Below are 20,098 nucleotides of genomic sequence, written 5' to 3' on the forward strand. Positions count from 1 at the left end.
AGGAAAAATGGAATGTAGCCACCGTCCCAGTTCATCTGAGTTCCATGATGATTGCCAACTGTTGAGTGTTCTCTGACGCAAAATGCTATAAAATTCATCATAGGCAATTGGTCTTACATAAATATCGCCATCAATAGCACCCACCTTAGCTAAAGCGTCAGCCTTTTCATTGCCCGGAATGGAACAATGAGAAGGGACCCACGCTAAGGTAACCCGGTAATTTTTATCTGTTAAAGCTGTATTTTCCCCAGGAAATACGGGGTGTGCTTCACAGTCTTCATCGATCGCAGAGCCTCAATGGCACTGAGACTGTCTGTGAAGATGAAGTAGTGGTCTATGGCAGGGTTTCGATGATCCCAAGAGAGTACTGAATGGCAGCAAGTTCTGCGACGTACACGGAAGCAGGAGCATCGAGTTTGTAGGAGGCGGTAAAATTTTCGTGGAAAACACCGAAGCCAGTGGACTCATCTAGATTAGATCCGTCAGTGTAAAACCCTTATCATAACTAACATGTTTACACTTATTGCAAAAATTTTTAGGGATCTCTTGGGGTCGCAATTGATCCGGGATACCAGAAATGTCTTGTTTCATGGTGGTGTCGAAGAATATAGCATTATTAGAAGTATCTAAAAGTACGACATTGGAGGAATCGTATGAAGAAGGATTAATATCTTGAGCCATATAGTCAAAATATAAAGTCATAAATCTGGATTGAGATTGAAGGTCGACCAACCTCTCGAAATTTTCAATTACTAATGGGTTCATAACTGTGCATCGAATTAGCAACCGGTAAGAGAGATTCCAAAAACGATGTTTCAACGGAAGAATACCCGCTAGCACTTCAAGACTCATCGTATGGGTCGACTGCATGCAACCTAAGGCAATACGCAAACAACGATATTGTATTCGTTCCAGTTTGATCAAATGTGTGTTTGCTGCGGAGCGGAAGCAGAAACACCCGTACTCAATTACAGACAATATCGTTGTTTGATAAAGCCTTAGAAGGTCTCCTGGGTGGTCTCCCCACCAGGTTCCGGTAATCGTACGAAGAAAATTAATCCTCTGTTGGCATCTTCGTTTCAGATACCAAGCCCAGGTGCATTTAGAGTCGAACCAGACCCCGAGATATTTAGCGACTAAAACCTGAGTGATTGTTTTACCCGTTAGTAGGAGCTGCAGCTGAGCTGGGTTATGCTTCCTAGAAAAAACGACCAGCTCAGTTTTCTCCGGAGAGAATTCGATACCCAGCTTAAGAGCCCATTCAGACAAATTGTCTAAGGTATCTTGCAATGGTCCTTGCAGATCGTTAGCCTCGCTTCCAGTAATGGATACAACGCTATCGTCTGCAAGTTGCCTTAGCGTGCATGAATTTGCAAGACATTTATCGATGTCATTGATGTAAAAATTATATAAGAGAGGGCTTAAACATGAGCCCTGGGGAAGACCCATGTAACTAATTCGGGAAGTTGTCGAATCACCATGTGAGAAATACATATGCTTTTCTGACAACAAATTGAGCAAAAAATTATTCAAATTTGGTGAAAGTCCCTGCGAATGAAGTTTCGCGCTTAAAATTTCTACGGAGACAGAGTCAAAAGCCCCCTTAATATCCAAGAACGCAGGAGCCATTTGCTCTTTTCGAGCAAATGCGAGTTGAATTTCAGTAGAAAGCAACGCTAGGCAATCGTTCGTCCCTTTGCCCCGGCGAAAGCCAAATTGAGTATCTGAAAGTAAACCGTTTGTTTCGACCCATTTGTCTAACCGTAAGGGGATCATTTTCTCCATTAATTTCCGGAGGCAAGAGAGCATCGCAATCGGCCTATATGAATTGTGATCAGAGGCAGGTTTCCCGGGTTTCCGAATAGCAATGACTTTTACCTCCCTCCAGTCATGCGGAACAATATTTGGCTCAAGAAACTTGTTGAACAAATTCAACAAGCGTCTTTTTGCAGAGTCGGGTAGATTCTTCAAGAGGTTGAATTTTATTCTATCTAACCCTGGAGCCTTATTGTTGCACGACAGGAGAGCCATTGAAAATTCCAACATCGAAAATGGGGGCTCTTCCATAGTTACTAAAAACGCGTCGCAAAAGGTTTTCTGTTCCGGTACAGAGTCCGGACAGACCTTTTTGGCAAAATCGAGTATCCAGCGATCTGAATACTCCTCACTCTCATTCGAAACGTCACGGCTCCGCATGCGCCTGGCGGTATCCCAAAGAGTGCTCATCGCTCTTTCCCTCGACAACGCGTTTACGAACCGCCGCCAGTATCCGCGTTTTTTCGCCTTTACTAAGCTCTTCATCTGCCTGCCCAGTGCCTCGTACTTTCGAAGTAGGTTGACAGTGCCGTACTCGCGGTAGTCCTTATACGCCGCGGACCTTCGCGCGTACAGCTCAGAGCACTCTTTGTCCCACCATTTGTTGGGAGGGCGCTGTCTAATCGTTACCCCCGGTATCGGTTTCGTCTGAGCTTGAGTAGCGGCGTCGATTATCAAGCCAGCTAAGAACGCGTATTCTTCCTCCGGAGGAAGTTCCTCGTGAGTCTCGATAGATTCCGCTATAATAGACTCATAACGCTTCCAATCAATATTACGTGTAAGGTCGTAGGAAATATTGATTGGGTTCGGGGGAGTTGAACCATTAGCAATTGATATAACGATTGGAAGATGATCACTACCGTGGGGATCGTTGATTACTTTCTACTGGCAATCTAACGCTAGTGATGTCGAGCAGAGGGATAGGTCAAGCACGCTTTCACGTGCTGGAGGATTAGGTACACGTGTCACAGATTAAAGAAGATCGGTTGTCGTCGTACAGTGACCCCCATAGCGAACAGTGAGAGTTAAAATCTCCCAAAATCAAAAAAGGTGCGGGAAGCAATTCTGCTATATCAAGGAGTTGCTTCTGTTCAATCCGCGTGGATGGGGGAATATATAACGAAACAAGGCAAAGGTCTTTTCCATTCATATTCGTTTGAATGGCAATAACTTCAATATTCGAGATCGGGGGGTGGTCGATTCTGAAAAAAGAATAGCACTTTTTGATCCCTAAAAGTACCCCTCCACCGTGTGAGTCTCGATCTCGACGAATGATGTTGAAATCGTGGAAATTAAGTTGGTCATTTGAATTGAGAAAAGTTTCACAGAGCGCGAACGCATCACAATTGTATGTGTTTATCAAATGTGAAAATAAATCGAATTTGGGGATGATACTTCTGCAGTTCCACTGTAACACAGCGACAAAATTCCTAACCTCTTTCGACGTATTAGTCATCGAAAGATAGGATAGCTGAAATGAGGGGCCAAGTTGCTGTGAGTTGCTTCAAAAAGGTTTTCACTGTAGGGAGAAGGGCAAGAAGAATGTTTTGAAGTGGATCTGGCATGTTGAAAGTTTTAAATATCCAGTCCACAACATCAGAGAATTTTATGAACCCTGTTTCTTTTATGTCTTCTGATCGAGAAATGGGTGCACGAGGGGTTTTTGGTGCCCCAGGAAGCGGTGGGTACTCCTGGTTTGATTTGAAATTAAAACCGGGTGGTACTTGCTTCGGGTTTTCTTCACCGCTTCCTTTCTGTGTTTTCTTATTGGTCATTCCGCTAGGGGTTATCTTACGACCTTTGCGAGAAAGATTAGGAGAGTTGAGCATTCTCCTCTTCCTAGATCCCTCTGGCAAGGCATAAGAACACCCTTCGACGGGATCGTCAGATGTACCCTCATCGGTTGGCAAAAAGGAAAAGATGTTTCCTGTCGAGGGTGGCTCAGCCCTCTTAAGCATTTCTGCAAAAGAGCGCTTTGATCGTTCCTTAAGGGAACGCTTAATTTTTTCCTCGCGCTGTTTGTACGCGGGACACGCCGAAAGGTCATGCCGAGTTCCCTCGCAGTAAAGACACTTTTCAGTATCCTCACTGCAAGCGGTCTCAGCATGATTGCCTCCGCACTTGCTGCAGCGTGCCTTGTTGCAGCAGTAGGTGGCTGTATGACCTAACTGCTTGCAGTTTTGGCAACGCATGACCCGCGGTACGAACAGGCGTACAGGCAGACGAACCCTGTCCAAAGAGATGTAGTTCGGCAGTGCGGATCCGGCGAATGTTACACGGAAAGAGTCCGAAGGGAGGAATTTCTTCTTCCCTTCTTCGTATCCATCCAATTCCATCCAATGCAATTGCTTGACATCCAGTATCTTTACATCTTGAATCAGGGGGTTCTTGAAGCAGCCAACCCCGTGACGCAAAATGTCATCGACCGTGAGGCTTCCTTCGGTAACCACACCGTCGATCTCCACGTCCTTGGCAGGGATGTACACGCGGTACTCCCTTGTAAAGAGCTCGTTGCTAGCAATTTCGTTTGCTTGCTTCAAGCTACTCACGACAACTCGCAGTTTGTTCGGCCTCACCTTCGTAATCTCGGTTACGGCCGAAAACTGTTTTGCCAGGTCTTTGCCTATTTGAATTATATTCAAAGGTTTTTTTATGGGCCGGAAGTAAACAACGTAGGGACCGCTAGCGGCATCTGGGTAAGCTTTTACCCGTATTTCCGGTACCCTTGGTACGGGGCTAGGTAGCGGGGGTGGTACAAGGGAAGGTAAGGGAGAACTGCTGGGGGAAATTTCAATTTCTTCCCCATTTGTTTCCACATCCAGAAAAAGTTGCACCTGCATGTCGTCCATTTTGCGGGAGCGTTACGCTCTACCGCACACAAACGAAATATATTCGAATGTGGGGGAGGGGGGGAACAAGTAGTTGATATTAAATTTTAAAAACAATTTTTTCAAACTACAATGGATCAAAATAAAAAAAAGACAGTAATACTAATACTAATAACAATAGTAATATTATTAATAATAATAATAATAATAATAATTATAATAATAATAACAATAATAATAATATTAATAATAATAATATTGATAGTAATATATTAATAATAATGATAAAAAATCTAAAGTGAATACTTCACCGAACGTCTAAGTCACGACCTTACGGCTGATAGTAGGATCAATCGAGTGTCTCCGCAGAACAAACAATGACGATCCAGCTTCGTGTTGTGACACAGTGGCCGTATCTTACACGCGACCTTGTAGATGCCACTTGTAGTTGACTTCCACTCGCTCGATCGTATGGTGGTCCGTGCTGCTAGCGGGGTAACAGCGGTGCGGGAGAATTGTTCCTGCTGATATATCAGCTGCGTATCAGATCACTGGCGGGGTAGCCTGCCCCTACCAGTGTGCAGAAGATGTTTCTGCCGATATATTGCAGACTATTGTTATCGCACAGCACAAGAAACGATCGAAAAAAAAAACACCCGTATGATAACTCGTGTATTGTTATTTTGCGAATTACACGGAGATAAACGATTTGCGTCTAATCGAGACGAAAGCAAAACAACGAATGATGCTGCGGTTTGTCTGCTGTGGAATGCTGCGATCGAATGAGTCACCTGTTCAGCCTTGCTGCGCTAAAATCAGCTGCTGCTGTGTCAGTTGCGGATCGAGCCAGTTTTCAGTTCGTCAACCGTCCTCTTGCTGCAGTAATCGGTTATACATTAAAGACTTAATTTTTGCTTTAACAAGATTATATGAGTGACTACTGAGAGTTGAACTTCCGGTAGACGTGTCTTTGTGGACTATAGCGAATAAAACAACAACAACAAATCGCTTATAAATTCAAATCACTGGTATACTTTGGCGTCGGCTGTGCCGGGGAAGAAGACCTTGTTTTAGTTTCGATTGGTCGAAACCTACGTTCAACAAGATTTCCGGTCGATTGTTGTAAGAATGTAAGAAATCCTTTCGCCGCTTAAATTGCACTGTCTAGCCCAACCTCAACGTCATCAACAGCTGCTGCATTTTGGGACTTACCGTACCAACTACGGTTCGCATGAACTAGTACGACATATGGTCAGACTTCATAACCATCGACAGGATTTGAACTTTTAGATGTGAATAGTGTAGGGAAGGGAACATATTCTAAGCAGCTTTAGGAACCGCCTGTGTATTCAGACGAAATGCTCGAAATGTGTTGGATGAAATTCAAACAGAAGTATATCGATTTGTTCTCTATCTTTTTCTCTGTCAGAACTTGTTTTCAGATTGTAAAACTAAGTTAGCAAACTTCAACAATAATCAATTAAAGTTACCAATCGAAGGACACTATTCCAATCACCCCGAACTTATTTAAAGCAGTTTACATCTGTTTTGCAGGCGTTTTTTTTTTTGCAGCACCCGAAGTGGCTCCTGAATGGCTGCAATATAGGTCGATTTATTTCGAATGGTGATTTCTGTGTGATTTCTTTGTGATTAACGGTATTTCTTATATTCTTAAGACAGCTAAACAATCAAAATTTTCGTTTCCATCATTGAAATTGTCGATATTGATCAAAATTCAGGAGTTTAGAGCCTGCTTTCTTCGACTGATTAAAATAGGCGCCACTGCCTAAGCCGTTCCTTACCCTATTTTATAGTAGCTATTTGATTTTGGAAAAGACGCTGGGTTTTCATACCATTTTAAGAACTAACTAGTCATCTACTCAAGGTGTCTTTTTCCAATCACATAACAGGTGTTCAATAAAAAAAGGAATAATTCTAATAGCTTACTGTAAAAAAAAGTAAAGAGCGAAAAAAATTTTCTCAACGAGCGAATTGGTTTTTGGGCTCCCTAGAAACAGGTCACTCGTTTCTTTTCGCTCGGGTGCTTTCAGTTCAATCAAAGATGGCGTCGAAAAAAGCACTTCGCGAGCGCGTTGTACAGTTTTTCAAAACGCATGAAAATCAAGGGAAAAAGTTTGCAGTAGACCACTTTCAGGACTAAAATGTGCCCGTGAGCACTGTTTACTGAATCCTAGCATCCCGCAACGTCAAGCAGAAGACCGATAGTGGCCGTCCGTCGGAGATCATGTAAAAGAAGAAGGAATCTCTGGAAACTAACTTGCCATCAACCAAAAGGTACCAGTACCAGTAGGAAAGCCTGGAGAAGATTCTGGTTCCGTTCATGGAGGAGCATCATTCTGATGGGAAGTACGCATTCTGGCTAGACAAGGCGTCTTTCCATTACGCCAAGAAAACGTTGGCGTACCTCGAGGAAAAGCAGATACCATACGTACCCAGCGAACGGAACCCGATGACTAAGCCCAGTGCCGTCCGTTCAAGGATTTTCTCGGCTCGGTGCCCTGGTATACAAGAATAATGAACTGGCCACGCATACTTAGCAGCTAACTTTAAGGATTCGGAATTGCATCTGAAAGATGGATGTCAATACCGTCCAGCGCTCTTGTGAGAGCATCTCGGCCGAGTTGCGCCGTACGGCTGACCACAGCCCCTCTGCCAGCATCCACTGACTTTTCTTGAAGAAGAGGCGTGATTTTTTTAATAATAAATAATGAATTGAATGACAAAAATTTTTCACTGGTTTAATCGTGCATATTTAAATTTTTAGAACCCCGAATCTTCTTATTCAAACTCTATGCAATTTTCATCAATCAATCGCACAGAAACTGTAATATGCCCATTTTTTTCATCATTCTCCAACAGATGGCTGACGGCACTCTTCAATAATTTGCGTGAACGAAAAACCGGAATTATTTAAATCATTGATAGTAAAACTAATATAAATAGTTTTTTTTGAGGAGAAAGGCCCACTTGTTACGTATAACTTTTTGTCTTGAGTTCAATATTTTTTAAAAGGACAAACGCACAAAAAATATTCCTGTGGTTATTTGTATAAACAGAAATCAATCCTGATTTTTGAAAATCCGTGATTTCCATTGGTCTGTCGAGGTTATGTATTTGAGACTAATTTACGATTGAAAAAATCTCACTTTCAAAGAGAGAATTGAAAGTATACAATTAAAATGCATTGAATATATAAGAGATTTTATTTTTTTTATCACCAGAAATTCTATGTTTCGTTTTTGAAATAAACTTTTGATTTTCAAATCAGCAATATTTAAACGCTACAAAAGCTATTTTACTTTTAAAATCATTTTTGAGAAAAAAAAAGAAAATAATGTTTTCATGTATTCATAACCGATGATCAAATGATGAAAAATCAACTCTACCTAGTAAATTCAAGATTTTTTTCGTAATTTGGTGCTTAAAAATCATAACTTACACTGTAAAATGAAATATTTAATATATAATTTGCAGTGAAATTCTTGATGAAAACATAGAAAAATTATTGATTTAAATATATTTAATTATTATTTTAAAAAATAACTTTGCAACATACCATGATCCCCGCCACAATCTACTGTGCAGAACTTTTTTAATGGAACCGCGTTTAGAGCATTCATTAATATTATTATTAGTTTTTTTTTTGTTGTTGATGATGATTTGAGATGATCTCCCAGCTGATCTCGAGGTACGATGCTGGCCTAACAAGCCAGTCGTCGTAGGTTCGAGTCTCGGCTCGGGAGAGACTGTTAGTGTCAGTAGGATCGTAGCGCTAGCCTCGCAATTGTCCTGTACACTCAACAGTTGGCTGCGAAGTCTGTGTATAATAAACAGAAGGTCGAGTTCCGATACGGAATGTAGCACCAAGGCTTTGCTTTGCTTTGATTTGAGATGAAATTACCCGTCTAGGCATGCAAATCATACCTAATTCTGTCAATTTGTTTACCGCTTTTTCTACAACATAAAAAGGTTTACCAAAGTTTACCCTAGTAAATCTAAAATTTACCGAAGTCAGACTATAGTTTACCAAACTCGCACTATAACTACTGGCTCGGAAAATGGAACGAAAACAGTTTACATTTTACGTACTTCCGCATAATGATCTCCGGTACGGAGTATCGCCTCCGCAGCAATCCCGGGCCAGAGCCCATCACCGAGGCGTACGTTCCGGCACCCATCTCACAGGCGTGGTAGTGTCCCTGGTCACAGTAGTGTCTATCGCATGAACTCGATAGGTCCCAGCTCGATGAGAACGAGTCCCGGCTATCCTGGCTGCAAAGTAAAAGAAAACAGAAAAGAATTTGGGTAAGTGAAAATTCCGTACAGGATTCGTTTTGCATGTGTGCATTACAATCATGGCTGGAGGGGAAATTTTCTCTGCACCATCTGCTGCGGTTCAGCAATGCGCTTCCTGATTGCAGTTTGAATGAACATAGAATTTAGATTTTTCTTACTTTCAGGTTTCTCTGTACCAGTGCGGTAAAACCAAATGACTAAATGCAAATTTGAGTAAAGAGATATGAAGTATTTCAATAGGAATAGAACAACAGGATCGGAATTATGAAGGGTACATTAAAGAGAGGCAATCATTCATTTTTTCCATGTTGTATGATCAAATGTTTGCCTGTTCAAATATTGTTCAACTTTTTTGTTTTGCTTTAGGCTAGGCATTGGAATTGACTGAGATTGGAAAAGTCACAAAGAAGACCCAATCGCGAAGCATAACGGTACCGGAACGCTTGAAGTTGACGTTTGATGAAAACACATGTTGTAGCTGATTGCATACAAGACATGTACAATTTTGTACGCATGTCGCTCACCTATATATTTTCGCAATTTGATATTTTGACTACAAAAAGGTAATAATTAGAAAACACTTCTTAAAATTACAAAATGTAATCAATATTCTGGAGAGACGACTTTACTGTGGAACTAGATGTGGAAAGGAGACAAAAAATTATTTCATTAAAAAGCAGACAATCTGTGGAGTTTAAAATGAGTATGGATAAAATGTGCTTCAACTCGCAATTACTAGTAGAAAAGAAATGTTCGCCGAAATATTATTTTTTATATTCTCATGCAACAAATACTATACTAATTACAAATGTTATAATCTAATTTGTTTCTAAACACACTGGTAGAACATTACTAGTATCACAAAAAATATTCAATTCATGTTCACATGCTTCGTCTAGTTCCTTAAAAGTAAAAATAACTTCAATTCTTATCATCTAATATTCACTGGTATTCTAGCATTCAATCAAATTTTACAATTTAAATGTCTAGTTCAACGGCAACAGCACTCCATTTCCACCAGGTACCTTCCGCCGCCGTCGGCCACGAGTTAGCTCAATTGTTCCCTGTTTCTCGTGAGATTGCTCGTGGGCTAATAAATGGTCACGACGTACGAATCGCTTCCGGCAGTATTTGCACTGATGCATCGGCGTTCCGTGATGCAGATCAAAATGCCGGTCGCGATCCTTCGGATACACATATGATTTCTCACACTGTGAACAAGGATATTTTTTGTTCTCAGGATCGTGGTTGCGCTTGTGGTTCTGTAGTTTCTCCTCGGTTGCGAAGTTTTTACCACATATCTCGCACCGGCACAGTCGGTCGCTAGAGTGCTGGGTAAGGATGTGTTGCCTAAGGTTTCCCTTCCGGCCGAATTCTTTGTTGCAAAACATGCAGTACAGCTCGGTATTGTATTGTATAAAACTTACTCTACGTGACTTGCGCAGCTGTCCTTCGTTGGAGTTTTCGTTCGAATTTGCTGGTGGAATCTCTACCGAAATTGTCTCTTCGGTTGGTGAAACTATCGACCAGGTTATGTAAAACGGTTGTGCTGATGTGCCCTGGATCTCACAAGGATGGGGCGTCGACGATGTCGGGTATTCAATTGCAAATGTTCCTGATGAAGGGCACTCCATGAAACTCGTTTCATGGTTGCTCGCCAAACCAAGATCCTGTTCAGAGTCTGGCTGGTAAAACGAATTGCTTTGGGTGTAGTTCGTGCTAGGTTCTGGTTTCGTTTCTGGTACTATAATGTAGCTCACAATAGTTGAATTGGCAATTTCAAGCCAGTACGATGGCCTTGGTTGTGCAGTAATGCCTTCCGACATCGTAGCGTCGTAATCTTGCACAGGGCTCGCAGCAGGTGTCAACGTTGCATAATGCAAGGGTGGTGCACAGCTTTCTGTTATGGTTTGTAAAAATTGGTCATAATGCGTAGGTGATGGCTCCGGCGTAGGAAAACCAGGACTGGTTAAATCCTCCAGTATCGCACTAAAATTTGGAGTCATAGACGGCGCATCTACAGTCGATAAATCCTCCAATATCTCCTGTAGATTACAATCCATTTTTTGACTTTTGAACACTGATTCGAAAATAATAGTAATGCTATTGACGTGCACTGGATAATCTCTGAAAAACGTATGTTGACAAGTTTTGCTTCACCAGCGCTTTAAATACGGTAACACAGTTTACCTAAATATTAACTGGAAATCTTTAACGCCTCATAATATTCTCAGCTTTTCTGCCTAACAAAGCCGTTTCTGCAGCAAAAGTAGGTAGTGACTGTACTTTACTGTTAAATCACTAGTCAATTGACTACCAAGAAAATTGTTTCAAAACGAATATTATTTTCTAACTAAATATATTAGAATCACTAAAACTATAAGAAAATATGTCCTTATACTCTTTGTAAACGTTTTTGTTTTCAAATGTAGTTGTATTGGATGTAAACTAATTTTGACAGGTTGCGTAATTGATAAAAAAAAAGAAAACCCCGAAAAACAAACATGTCGTTACGATCGATGTAATATTTTTATTTATATCAATTTAAAGAAACATCATTGGGGTAATCCTTCAAAGTTGAAACCATGTTTTGCATCCCATTTTGGAGTATCTCAAAATTAACATTAGGGCAAGGTTATTAAAATAAACATTAGGAGCTATGTCCAATGAAATCATCATCTACTTTTGTAAAAAACCGTTGCGTCATTTGCTATGAATTACTTAATGTAATGAATAATGTTGTAAGTTTAATTCATTTTTCTCAATTCCCACAAATGAACAACCTTCATTGCGAGAACAACCAATTCCTATTACTCGTCTTTAATATTTGTTGATGTTGTAAAGCCGGAAGCAAACACGCCGCATTAACCTCATCAATACTGTTTTGACAAACAATTCTCTTTCCAGTAGTTCCATCATGTATACAATAGAAGTAATCAACTGACGTAGACGTATCGAGTTGTCAGTTAGATTCATTTGTTATGTTCTACAAAGTTGCGCGGGCAGTGCATCCAGTTTAGTAGATAGAAAAATAGTTCGCTATTTGACTAAGTTCAATGATTATCGATAAGCAATAGCAATATTTATTTATCGTTTTCTTCCAACCAAATACAAGTGAATAACTTACTATGTAATAGATTACTAGAATTTAACAGTTGAGAGGTCGCCAAAATAATGAGTTGATAATTTATTGTAAACTACATAAGTTGCAATCAAATATCCCCTGTAAAAAACGCAATCCTCTGTTCCTCTCGTGTTAGTAACCGAGTTCTCATCACGGTTTGATACAGCATTGAAATTGAAGTGTCTTTTAGAAGTGACCGAGAACCTGGATCGAATGGCGGTACACCAAGCGGTCGGGTTTCAAACAATGTACTTTTACGAGTTCTTTCCTTATTGTGCTTTTTGAAAAGAGACTCAATTATATTTACTAAGTATTCGTAAAACATTTTAAAACGCTTAATGTGAACATTTTACAAACTTTAATATTGTTGTGACCTACTCGAAAGTTTTGTTTTATTATCATCGATAATAGCTAATAAAACGGAAAAGTAAACGCTCACGGTGATTAATTCAACCAGTAACCAGTTTTCAGACTATGCCTATTTATAGCTGTACACTGTACAGTCGTTTTCCTGTTGTTATTTTTCTATACAAATAGCGTTCGAACAATTTTACTGATTAAAAACAACATCATAGCGAAACCTTTTTTCTTACGTGACTCGATGGGGCTAACTCTCCTTGTCAATGAGATTTTTAGTTATAAAAAACAATCAAAACATCATCATATAGTTCAAGAACAGTCTTTCGGCATTTGTTTTCGGCAAATTGAGTAAAACTGTACGAACACTGCACGTGTCTGGTAATGTTGAATAAAACACAAAAGGCAAACAGTACAAAATAACGAACATCAAATCGTTAAAGATACTCAATGTATTCTTTTAAACGTCTTTTAAAAAGAGGGTATATCGGAATTCGTCCTATTAGGTAAAACGCATTTTATATTTCACATTCCTCTATTGAAATAGGGATAATAGTCAATCAGTATACACACCTCCGAAAATCCACAATAGTTTTGTTTACTTTAGATTATTGTACTGATTATAGTTACAGGTGTACATTGTGCTCTGTAGTTTGCAGGTAATCAAATAGTTGAATTTGTTTTTTACAAGTAAAAAAAAAAGGTAAAATTCCATTAATGTAGGAAAAAGGCTGAGTATTATGTCGAATTATTTATGCAATATATATTTGCACGCGAGCTTTTATTAAAAAAAAAAATTGGGCACGTTTAAAATCTTTTTAATAGTTAACAAACAAAAAAGGCCTTTCATACTGATACTGAGATTTTTACTTTGGATTTTTTACGTTATGTTGAGCAACTCATTGACTTTCCTTGGAAACGCTTCCAGACTGATAAAGCCGGCTATCATTAGCATTAACTGACTTCGTGTATCAATACGTAAGCCATGACCTTGGTCACGTGAGCCATAATCCTTGGTGCATTTGTTAGTTTCAAGTTTCTGTACTTCTCCCATTCCATCTATCTAATTCGATGTTTGGATCCTTAAAAAACTATTCTGACGAAAACTATGGGCGATAAAAAGCAAAACAAATGAAGGCTGTGGCGGCTTCTGCATTAGAAGAACTTTGAAACTAAGAAAATGATTATAGATTCAATTCAGAAATAAAGCTGGTATACAGACAGGTGCTTTTTTTTCTGACTGATTGACTGACTGTTATGGAAGTGTATATTAGGGTGGGGAATTGTCATATGGAAAAAAACGAAACTTGATAGCAGAAAGCCAGAACCAAGTTTTTTTTCGTTCTATTTGGGGCCCCAAACAATCCTGAATTTATTGAAAGTCGATTGGTTTTGCCTCCGCTTGGCGCATTGCATTTTAAATTTATATGGAGATTTGTATGGAAAACCCAACTTTATTGCATTTTACATTCTAAAGAGCTCAAAATGGCTCAAACCATAGGTTTCATGACTTCAAATGGTAGGTTTTTTGATGCCCAAAAACTTGGCCGAAGACACTAAAGAGCTAGGGTGTGTAAAAAAAATACTAGAGCTGTTCAAAGTTGAGTATGTCGAAATTTATGTTGCAAATCATTTTTTTCTGCCAACACTGTCAGTGTACCTGCGTCAGTTAGATTTCCATCAGAAGTAACCTCTGAAACACGTTGTAGATTCTATTTACGCCGAGAATATTGACCTAAATTTGTTTGCATGGTCCAACTGAGTGTATAAACTCGTTACGACAGGTTACTTCCGATGGGAATCCTACTTACGCCGGTACATTGGTAATGTTGGCAGAAAACAAGATTTTCTGCATTTAAATCGACATACTCAACTTTGAACAGTTATAGCTCTTCTTAGGGACATTCTAGCTCTTCAGTGTCTTCTGCAAAGTTGTTAGGCATCTAAAATACTATACTTTAACATAATGTAGTGCATTATTAAAGCATTATTGAGCTCTCTAGAAAGGTAAATGCAAAAAAGTAGGTTTTCCCACATAAATTTTCATACAAATTTCAAATGCAATGCGCCAAGCGGAGACAAAACCAATCGACTTCAGGTAAGTTTAGGGTTGTTTGGGACCCCAAAAGGAACCAAAAAAACTTGGTTCTGGAAAATCGATTATTTTTCCCCACCCTAGTGTATATGCAACACACAAATTATGTGATCCTGCTTTGTTTATAATAAAAGGTTATGTTGTTACAGAGCAGGTATTTTTAGTATTGCAGCAGGTATTTTTAAGTCTTTCTAAGGAAAAACATCTGAAAGTTTTGTTTTGTTTTTAATGCAAACCCATGATAACTTCTGTGTAAAATGTAGCTCGCAAATACTAAGAATTAGTATATTATATGAATCTTACTTCCATAAAGCATACAGAGACTATACTACGACTGTGCAAAAGTCAAAAAATGTTTACATCCTCCAATCAACAGAAATTCTAGACTATGTCTCAAGAATAAATCGTTAATTTATAAACAAATATCAGCAATGTTATATGCAACTCCCGATGAACTGATTATAACGAACGGATAATACAAATAAATTTGAACTGAAAACACAAATTTTTTGAGGCGCTAATGTTCAATTCCCGGGATTTTCGAGCTACTCGAAAATTTTGCAAGATTTAATATAATTCCCCATACAATTGTGCTATACACTTAATATACTATCAGAACACGAAACTTACGTCGTCAAAATATATAGCAGCTTTAAAGTGGGCATTATACGTAGCAAATATTTGCCGTGTAATATCAAATTATTTGCTTTAATTTTTTGTCGAAATTATTGACTGTCTTATGCAGTAAACGAAAAATTAGGCAAATATTTGCTTCGTTGAATGTCGTTTTTTGTCAGTTAGTTCACTACTGAAGAAATAGTTTTTTTTTTTCTTGTTTATTGATAAAAATTGTTGATACCTGCATATTGATAAAAAAATTGAAACTTGTAAATCAATGCGACCAGGAACAAATAATTTATTAAAGCTCAGTCAGTATAACTTGGGTCGTGGCCGCGATTTCACATGAAAAATCATTTTTGCAGGTTAATTACGTAATCATTCAAATACTCCAAAACAGAGTTATTTAGAGTTGTACATGGACTGATTATTTAGTATTCTATCATTTCCTTCTGGTTTGTCTCGTTTCTAGTTAAACAATCAATAGCCAAAATACCCCAACATTTAGTTAAACATCCGAAAAAAATCACAAAAACTCATTTTTTTTCGACCTTCCGCAGTGGGGTCCCCTCTCAACTTTTAAATTGCTTTCAAGAGGCATTTTATTATTTTGCTTCCGGTTTTTATAGTTTTTAGAAGCGCTTGAGTTTGATTTAGAGAAGTTTCATGCCTTTCATTATATATGTGTTTTGCAATTTTTAGAGACGAATTGAAAATCAAGATCTAGCTCACTCTTATAGACTTTTGAACGATTCCTACTGATTTTCGATAGTAGCTTTCGGCCTTTTTCTAATTTTTTTCTCTTTTTCACTCTCTGTTTAAAATATTTACAGCCAGTTTGTTTTTTGAAGCGTTTTCACGCATTTTAAGTTGAATTGGATGTACTTGTTTTTTAATATATTCTACCTTGTAGAAACTTTCAGCCATATTGAACAAACTCTGATTTTTTTCGTTTCTTATTTCATTTCTTCGAGTGGTTCACATCTATATAAAAAAACCAAATGTTTTGGCCTGCTAATCTAACAAGCTAGTCGTTGTGTGTTCGAGTCCTGGCTCGGATGTTACTGCTAGATTGTACTGACGTTCGTAACGTTAGCTCGCAGTTGTATTATACACTGAAACGCTGGCTGCGAAGTATGTGTATAATAAACAGATGGTCGAGTCCCGAATATAAATAAAGCACCAAGGCTAGTATTTTTGAAGCACTTTTAAGTAGTTTTGAGCCAATTTTCGGCTATTTTCTTTACTAATAGTCATTCTAGAAGTGTATGATGTTGTGTTTTGACGTTTATTAGTTTAGTTTCAATTGTTCAAAAAATAATTTGAGCATAGTTTCACCACTTATTTTAACAAAAATTTCAGGCAACATTTTTGCTTTCATTCTGTTCCAACTCCAGAAAAAATTACAGTAAACTTGGAATCAATCTCTGCTTTACCCTTTTCTGTTCTTTAGATGCATTTCTCAGTTTTTTTGGGCTATATTTGATAGCGTTCTTTTCATTTATGGTTTTTCTGGTCTAGAATTTGACTTTTCATTGTGAGAAAGAATGTCTGGTTAATGTTTACGATTATCATCGGTAAGGAACGGGAATTCTTAAATGACCACTTTTCTGTCCACATAGAATGTGGACGGCCCAGGTATGTACCCAGTATAGAAAGCAAACGCGTAGTCCCACGTCAAAAAATGAATTTGAATTCCAAAAAAATGAGCAGTTGAGAGAAGTTTCCTCTAAAGCTCGCAAAATGTACAGAAAAAGGTACACATCATACCAATTAAATATTAAATGGAGACAAAATGAGTCTTCCTAAAAATCCAAACAAAATAATAATCTGAATATCAAGAGTGTCACGAAAATTGTCCATTTTCAAATGCTTATAACTCAGCCAGTTTTCAGCGGATTTCTTTCATTCTTTCAACAATCGATTGATAAATGAGCTACACTTCTACCAAAGTGCGAAAAAAAATGTGATTTTATTACATTGTTCGGTATAGATCCGTTACCTTCCGTGAAATCTTCGATAGCGTTAAGCGCCTCCAACCCAACACTTGTAAGAATGGCTTCGGCGGAAGACGCGGAAAATAGTGTCCAGTTTATGTGGAATCCACAGTTCTGCTCGAAAAATGACCAATAAAATCACCAAACGCTTTTTTTGTCACAACACCTTTATAAATTTTATTCCATCTTTCTAGCATGCCTTTTGAATAGATTTAGGAACACTTTATTTTAAGGATACTACTTCATTCTTAATTTTTGATTACTACACTCAGTTTCAGAATTATTAATTTTTAGCTGTCGAGATGAACCTCTTTCAATTAATAGACAGATTAGATTTATAGATCGAACAATAGCTGAATTCTGCTTCGGCGATGTTTTCCGATCGCCGATTTAGGAGTTAAGAGTATAAGGATAATCTCTCCTATCAGCGATCGTTATCACTCCCATGGACGGTTAGCAATTTATGATGATCGTGTTGCGATGACTCTGATCTGTGGTCTGGCTGGAATTGTAATTGACTGCTTCATTCTCGCGTATGGTTTCCGATGAGAGTTTGTGATATCTCTTAGTTTGTCGCCAAGGTTGAAGTAATGGATGGCATCACTACTCCCTAACATATATCGGCTTCTGAATACCACCAAAATGAGGCCCAAAAACCAGACAATCATGTTCAAGATAGTGACTTCCGAACCCTTAGAAACATCATTAGAGAGATGCTCTATCGACAACTGTGTTTCAGCATGAGTGCAAGCTAGTCAAACAAGACTTCTCTTCAGAGTTACCAATCATTTAAAAAACTCTCTCGAAAGAGAATTATGAGTTAAATTTGTCACTTCACATCATCAAATTGATATTTCCAATCGAGTTTATTTACCAACATACTTAACTCTAGTTTAGCCTTGGAGCCGTGTCTCATGCACAAACTTCAACTTTTTTCAATTATAAAAATTCACAAATCAAAACAAACTGCATTTTAGGTTACATTTAATACCTAAACCTTCTCAATGTTAGGGTAATGACATGAATCTTCTCGCTATTCGGATATTCATGATGCACATAAAAGGTCGTAATAGTGAGATAAAGTTTTCTGTAATAAAATGTTCAATAAAGAGGCTGACCCTACAAATTCTTTATTATTTTCTGATTGAAGGTGTTCTGATGATTTTGATACTTAAAAGAAGAAACGGCCACAAAAGCAACATATAATTGTATTTGTAACTGCGTATTCACTTTACTGCCGAATATAGGTTTCTTGGGGAAATCCCGAAAATCTAGATCTCGAGAATACTTTCTAACCGCGACTTCAGCGAAGACCTTTTTTACGAGCAGGCATTTAATTAAGTTCAAGGCAGGCATTTAATAGCGAAGATATTCACGAAATGTTTCCCTTCGACCCCAAGCTAGTGCATTGTAGGAGGTTCTAATGTACAATGACAAAACAAAATGATTCAAGAATAATAAGTTTAAGTATATTCATTATAATAAACAAGTTAGCTCTTTTCATTCCCATAAATGTATATAGTATCAAAATCACTGGTCTTTTAATTCTACAATTTCCTACTTTCTCAATAATAGATACAACTTACTATGAACTATTGTTTTCATCCCTTTTAAAATTAACGTCTTTGCAAAAACTCACTGGTAGTTTAAACATTTCTACTGTTACGATTTCACCCTTATAAACGTAATGGCCAATTCACTCCGTCACGATACGACGTTGTCGGCCACGGTTCAGCTCGATCGAGCCCTGCTTTTCGTGGGACTGTTGATGCGCCAGCATGTGATCACGGCGGACAAAGCGCTTCAGGCAGTACTTGCACTGATGCGCCGGTATTCCGTGATGCATTGCGAAATGACGATCACGATCCTTCGGGTGTGCGTACAACTTCTCACATTGCCCGCAGGGGAACTTTTTATTTCTGGGATCGTGGTTACGCTTGTGGTTTGCTAGTTTCATCTCGGTCACGAAGTACTTGCCACAGATTTCACATCGGTACGGCCGTGCTTCGGAGTGGTAGGTGATGAGATGTTGCCTGAGGTTTCCTTTCCGGCCGAATTCCTTATTGCACAGTTTGCAGTACAACTCGGTGTCGTAGTTGATGAAATTCAATCTACGAGGCTTACGCTGTGTGTCATCTTGAAAGTCCTCGATGGCGTATCCTTCGAATGATGAATACGAATGCGAAGGTTTCACGTGCGGAAAGAAAATAGCCGCATAGTTGTGCTCCAACATTATTTGGCTTATTGGTGAAACTTCCGGGGTCAGAGTGATTAACGGCTCTGCTAGTATATCCTGGCTTGCAACAGCCAATAAGGAAGAATGCGAATAGTCAACCGGTGATAAAAATGTGACTGACGAGAGATATTCGGCACAGCTCATACCTGGTCGAGGTTCGATAGAATCATTCGAATCGGATGATAAATCTTCACACGCTATTTCCTTTGGGATGGTGTAATTCAATGGTATAACGGAAGTTTCGTGATGCAAAGTATCACTCTGATCTAAACAATAATATTGCACTAGAGGTTCCAATTTGATAGGTGCTGAAGTGAAGCTTTCCGGTGAACTTATGTTATTGATTTCTGGCGAGAGAATAGGCTTTTGTGTTTCAAAGAAATCTTGCTCCAGCATTACAGCAGTCTCATCCTCCATGTTACTTGGCACAAGTGTCGCAGTTAAGCTTTCAGAATAATCTGGCGAATAATACGGATATGCTGGTGATGTCTCCGGCGATGAGATGTCATGGCGATTTAACTCCTCCAGTATGGCATCGAAATCTAGTATAGAGGACGGCATATCCACGCTGGACAAATCTTCCAGCAGCTCTTGCAGGTTGAGATCCATTTTGAAGGCACTCAGTGTGTTCTTGTTATGCACTTCCACGATTGTTTAAACTATGTGACTTACACTTGATGAACGTTCTCACACGTATGTTTCTTTGACATG

The 20,098-nt window shown here is 38.8% G+C and overlaps 2 protein-coding genes across 16 annotated transcripts in view; both read right to left on the reverse strand.

Annotated features, from left to right (window-relative positions):
• LOC129731420 (uncharacterized) overlaps nucleotides 1-20,098 on the reverse strand; it is a 195,682-nt gene that overhangs the window by 54,560 nt on the left and 121,024 nt on the right. For all 15 annotated transcript variants that reach the window (XR_008729018.1, XR_008729016.1, XR_008729017.1 and 12 more), the window contains one exon: nucleotides 8,754-8,936. Coding sequence is in view for 10 of the 15 variants with exons in the window: in XM_055691400.1 (XP_055547375.1) it covers nucleotides 8,754-8,936 (183 nt within the window). In the remaining 5 variants the exon portion in view is untranslated. The remainder of the gene's footprint in view (nucleotides 1-8,753; nucleotides 8,937-20,098) is intronic.
• LOC129731426 (zinc finger protein 267-like) lies at nucleotides 9,746-11,272 on the reverse strand. The gene is made up of 2 exons (XM_055691420.1): nucleotides 11,151-11,272; nucleotides 9,746-11,087 (listed from the first exon to the last, which is right to left on the reverse strand). Exon 2 carries the CDS (start codon nucleotides 11,021-11,023, stop codon nucleotides 9,947-9,949), a length of 1,077 nt encoding a protein of 358 aa, XP_055547395.1. The 5' UTR covers nucleotides 11,024-11,087; nucleotides 11,151-11,272; the 3' UTR covers nucleotides 9,746-9,946.

This window comes from Wyeomyia smithii, chromosome 3 (genome assembly GCF_029784165.1).
Source record: "Wyeomyia smithii strain HCP4-BCI-WySm-NY-G18 chromosome 3, ASM2978416v1, whole genome shotgun sequence".
In the NCBI taxonomy this organism is placed as follows: domain Eukaryota; kingdom Metazoa; phylum Arthropoda; class Insecta; order Diptera; family Culicidae; genus Wyeomyia; species Wyeomyia smithii.

What these genes read in the sequence shown, in the direction of transcription:
- LOC129731426 (XM_055691420.1), bottom strand. Translation starts at nt 11,023, where the DNA reads ATGGATTGTAATCTACAGGAGATATTGGAGGATTTATCGACTGTAGAT.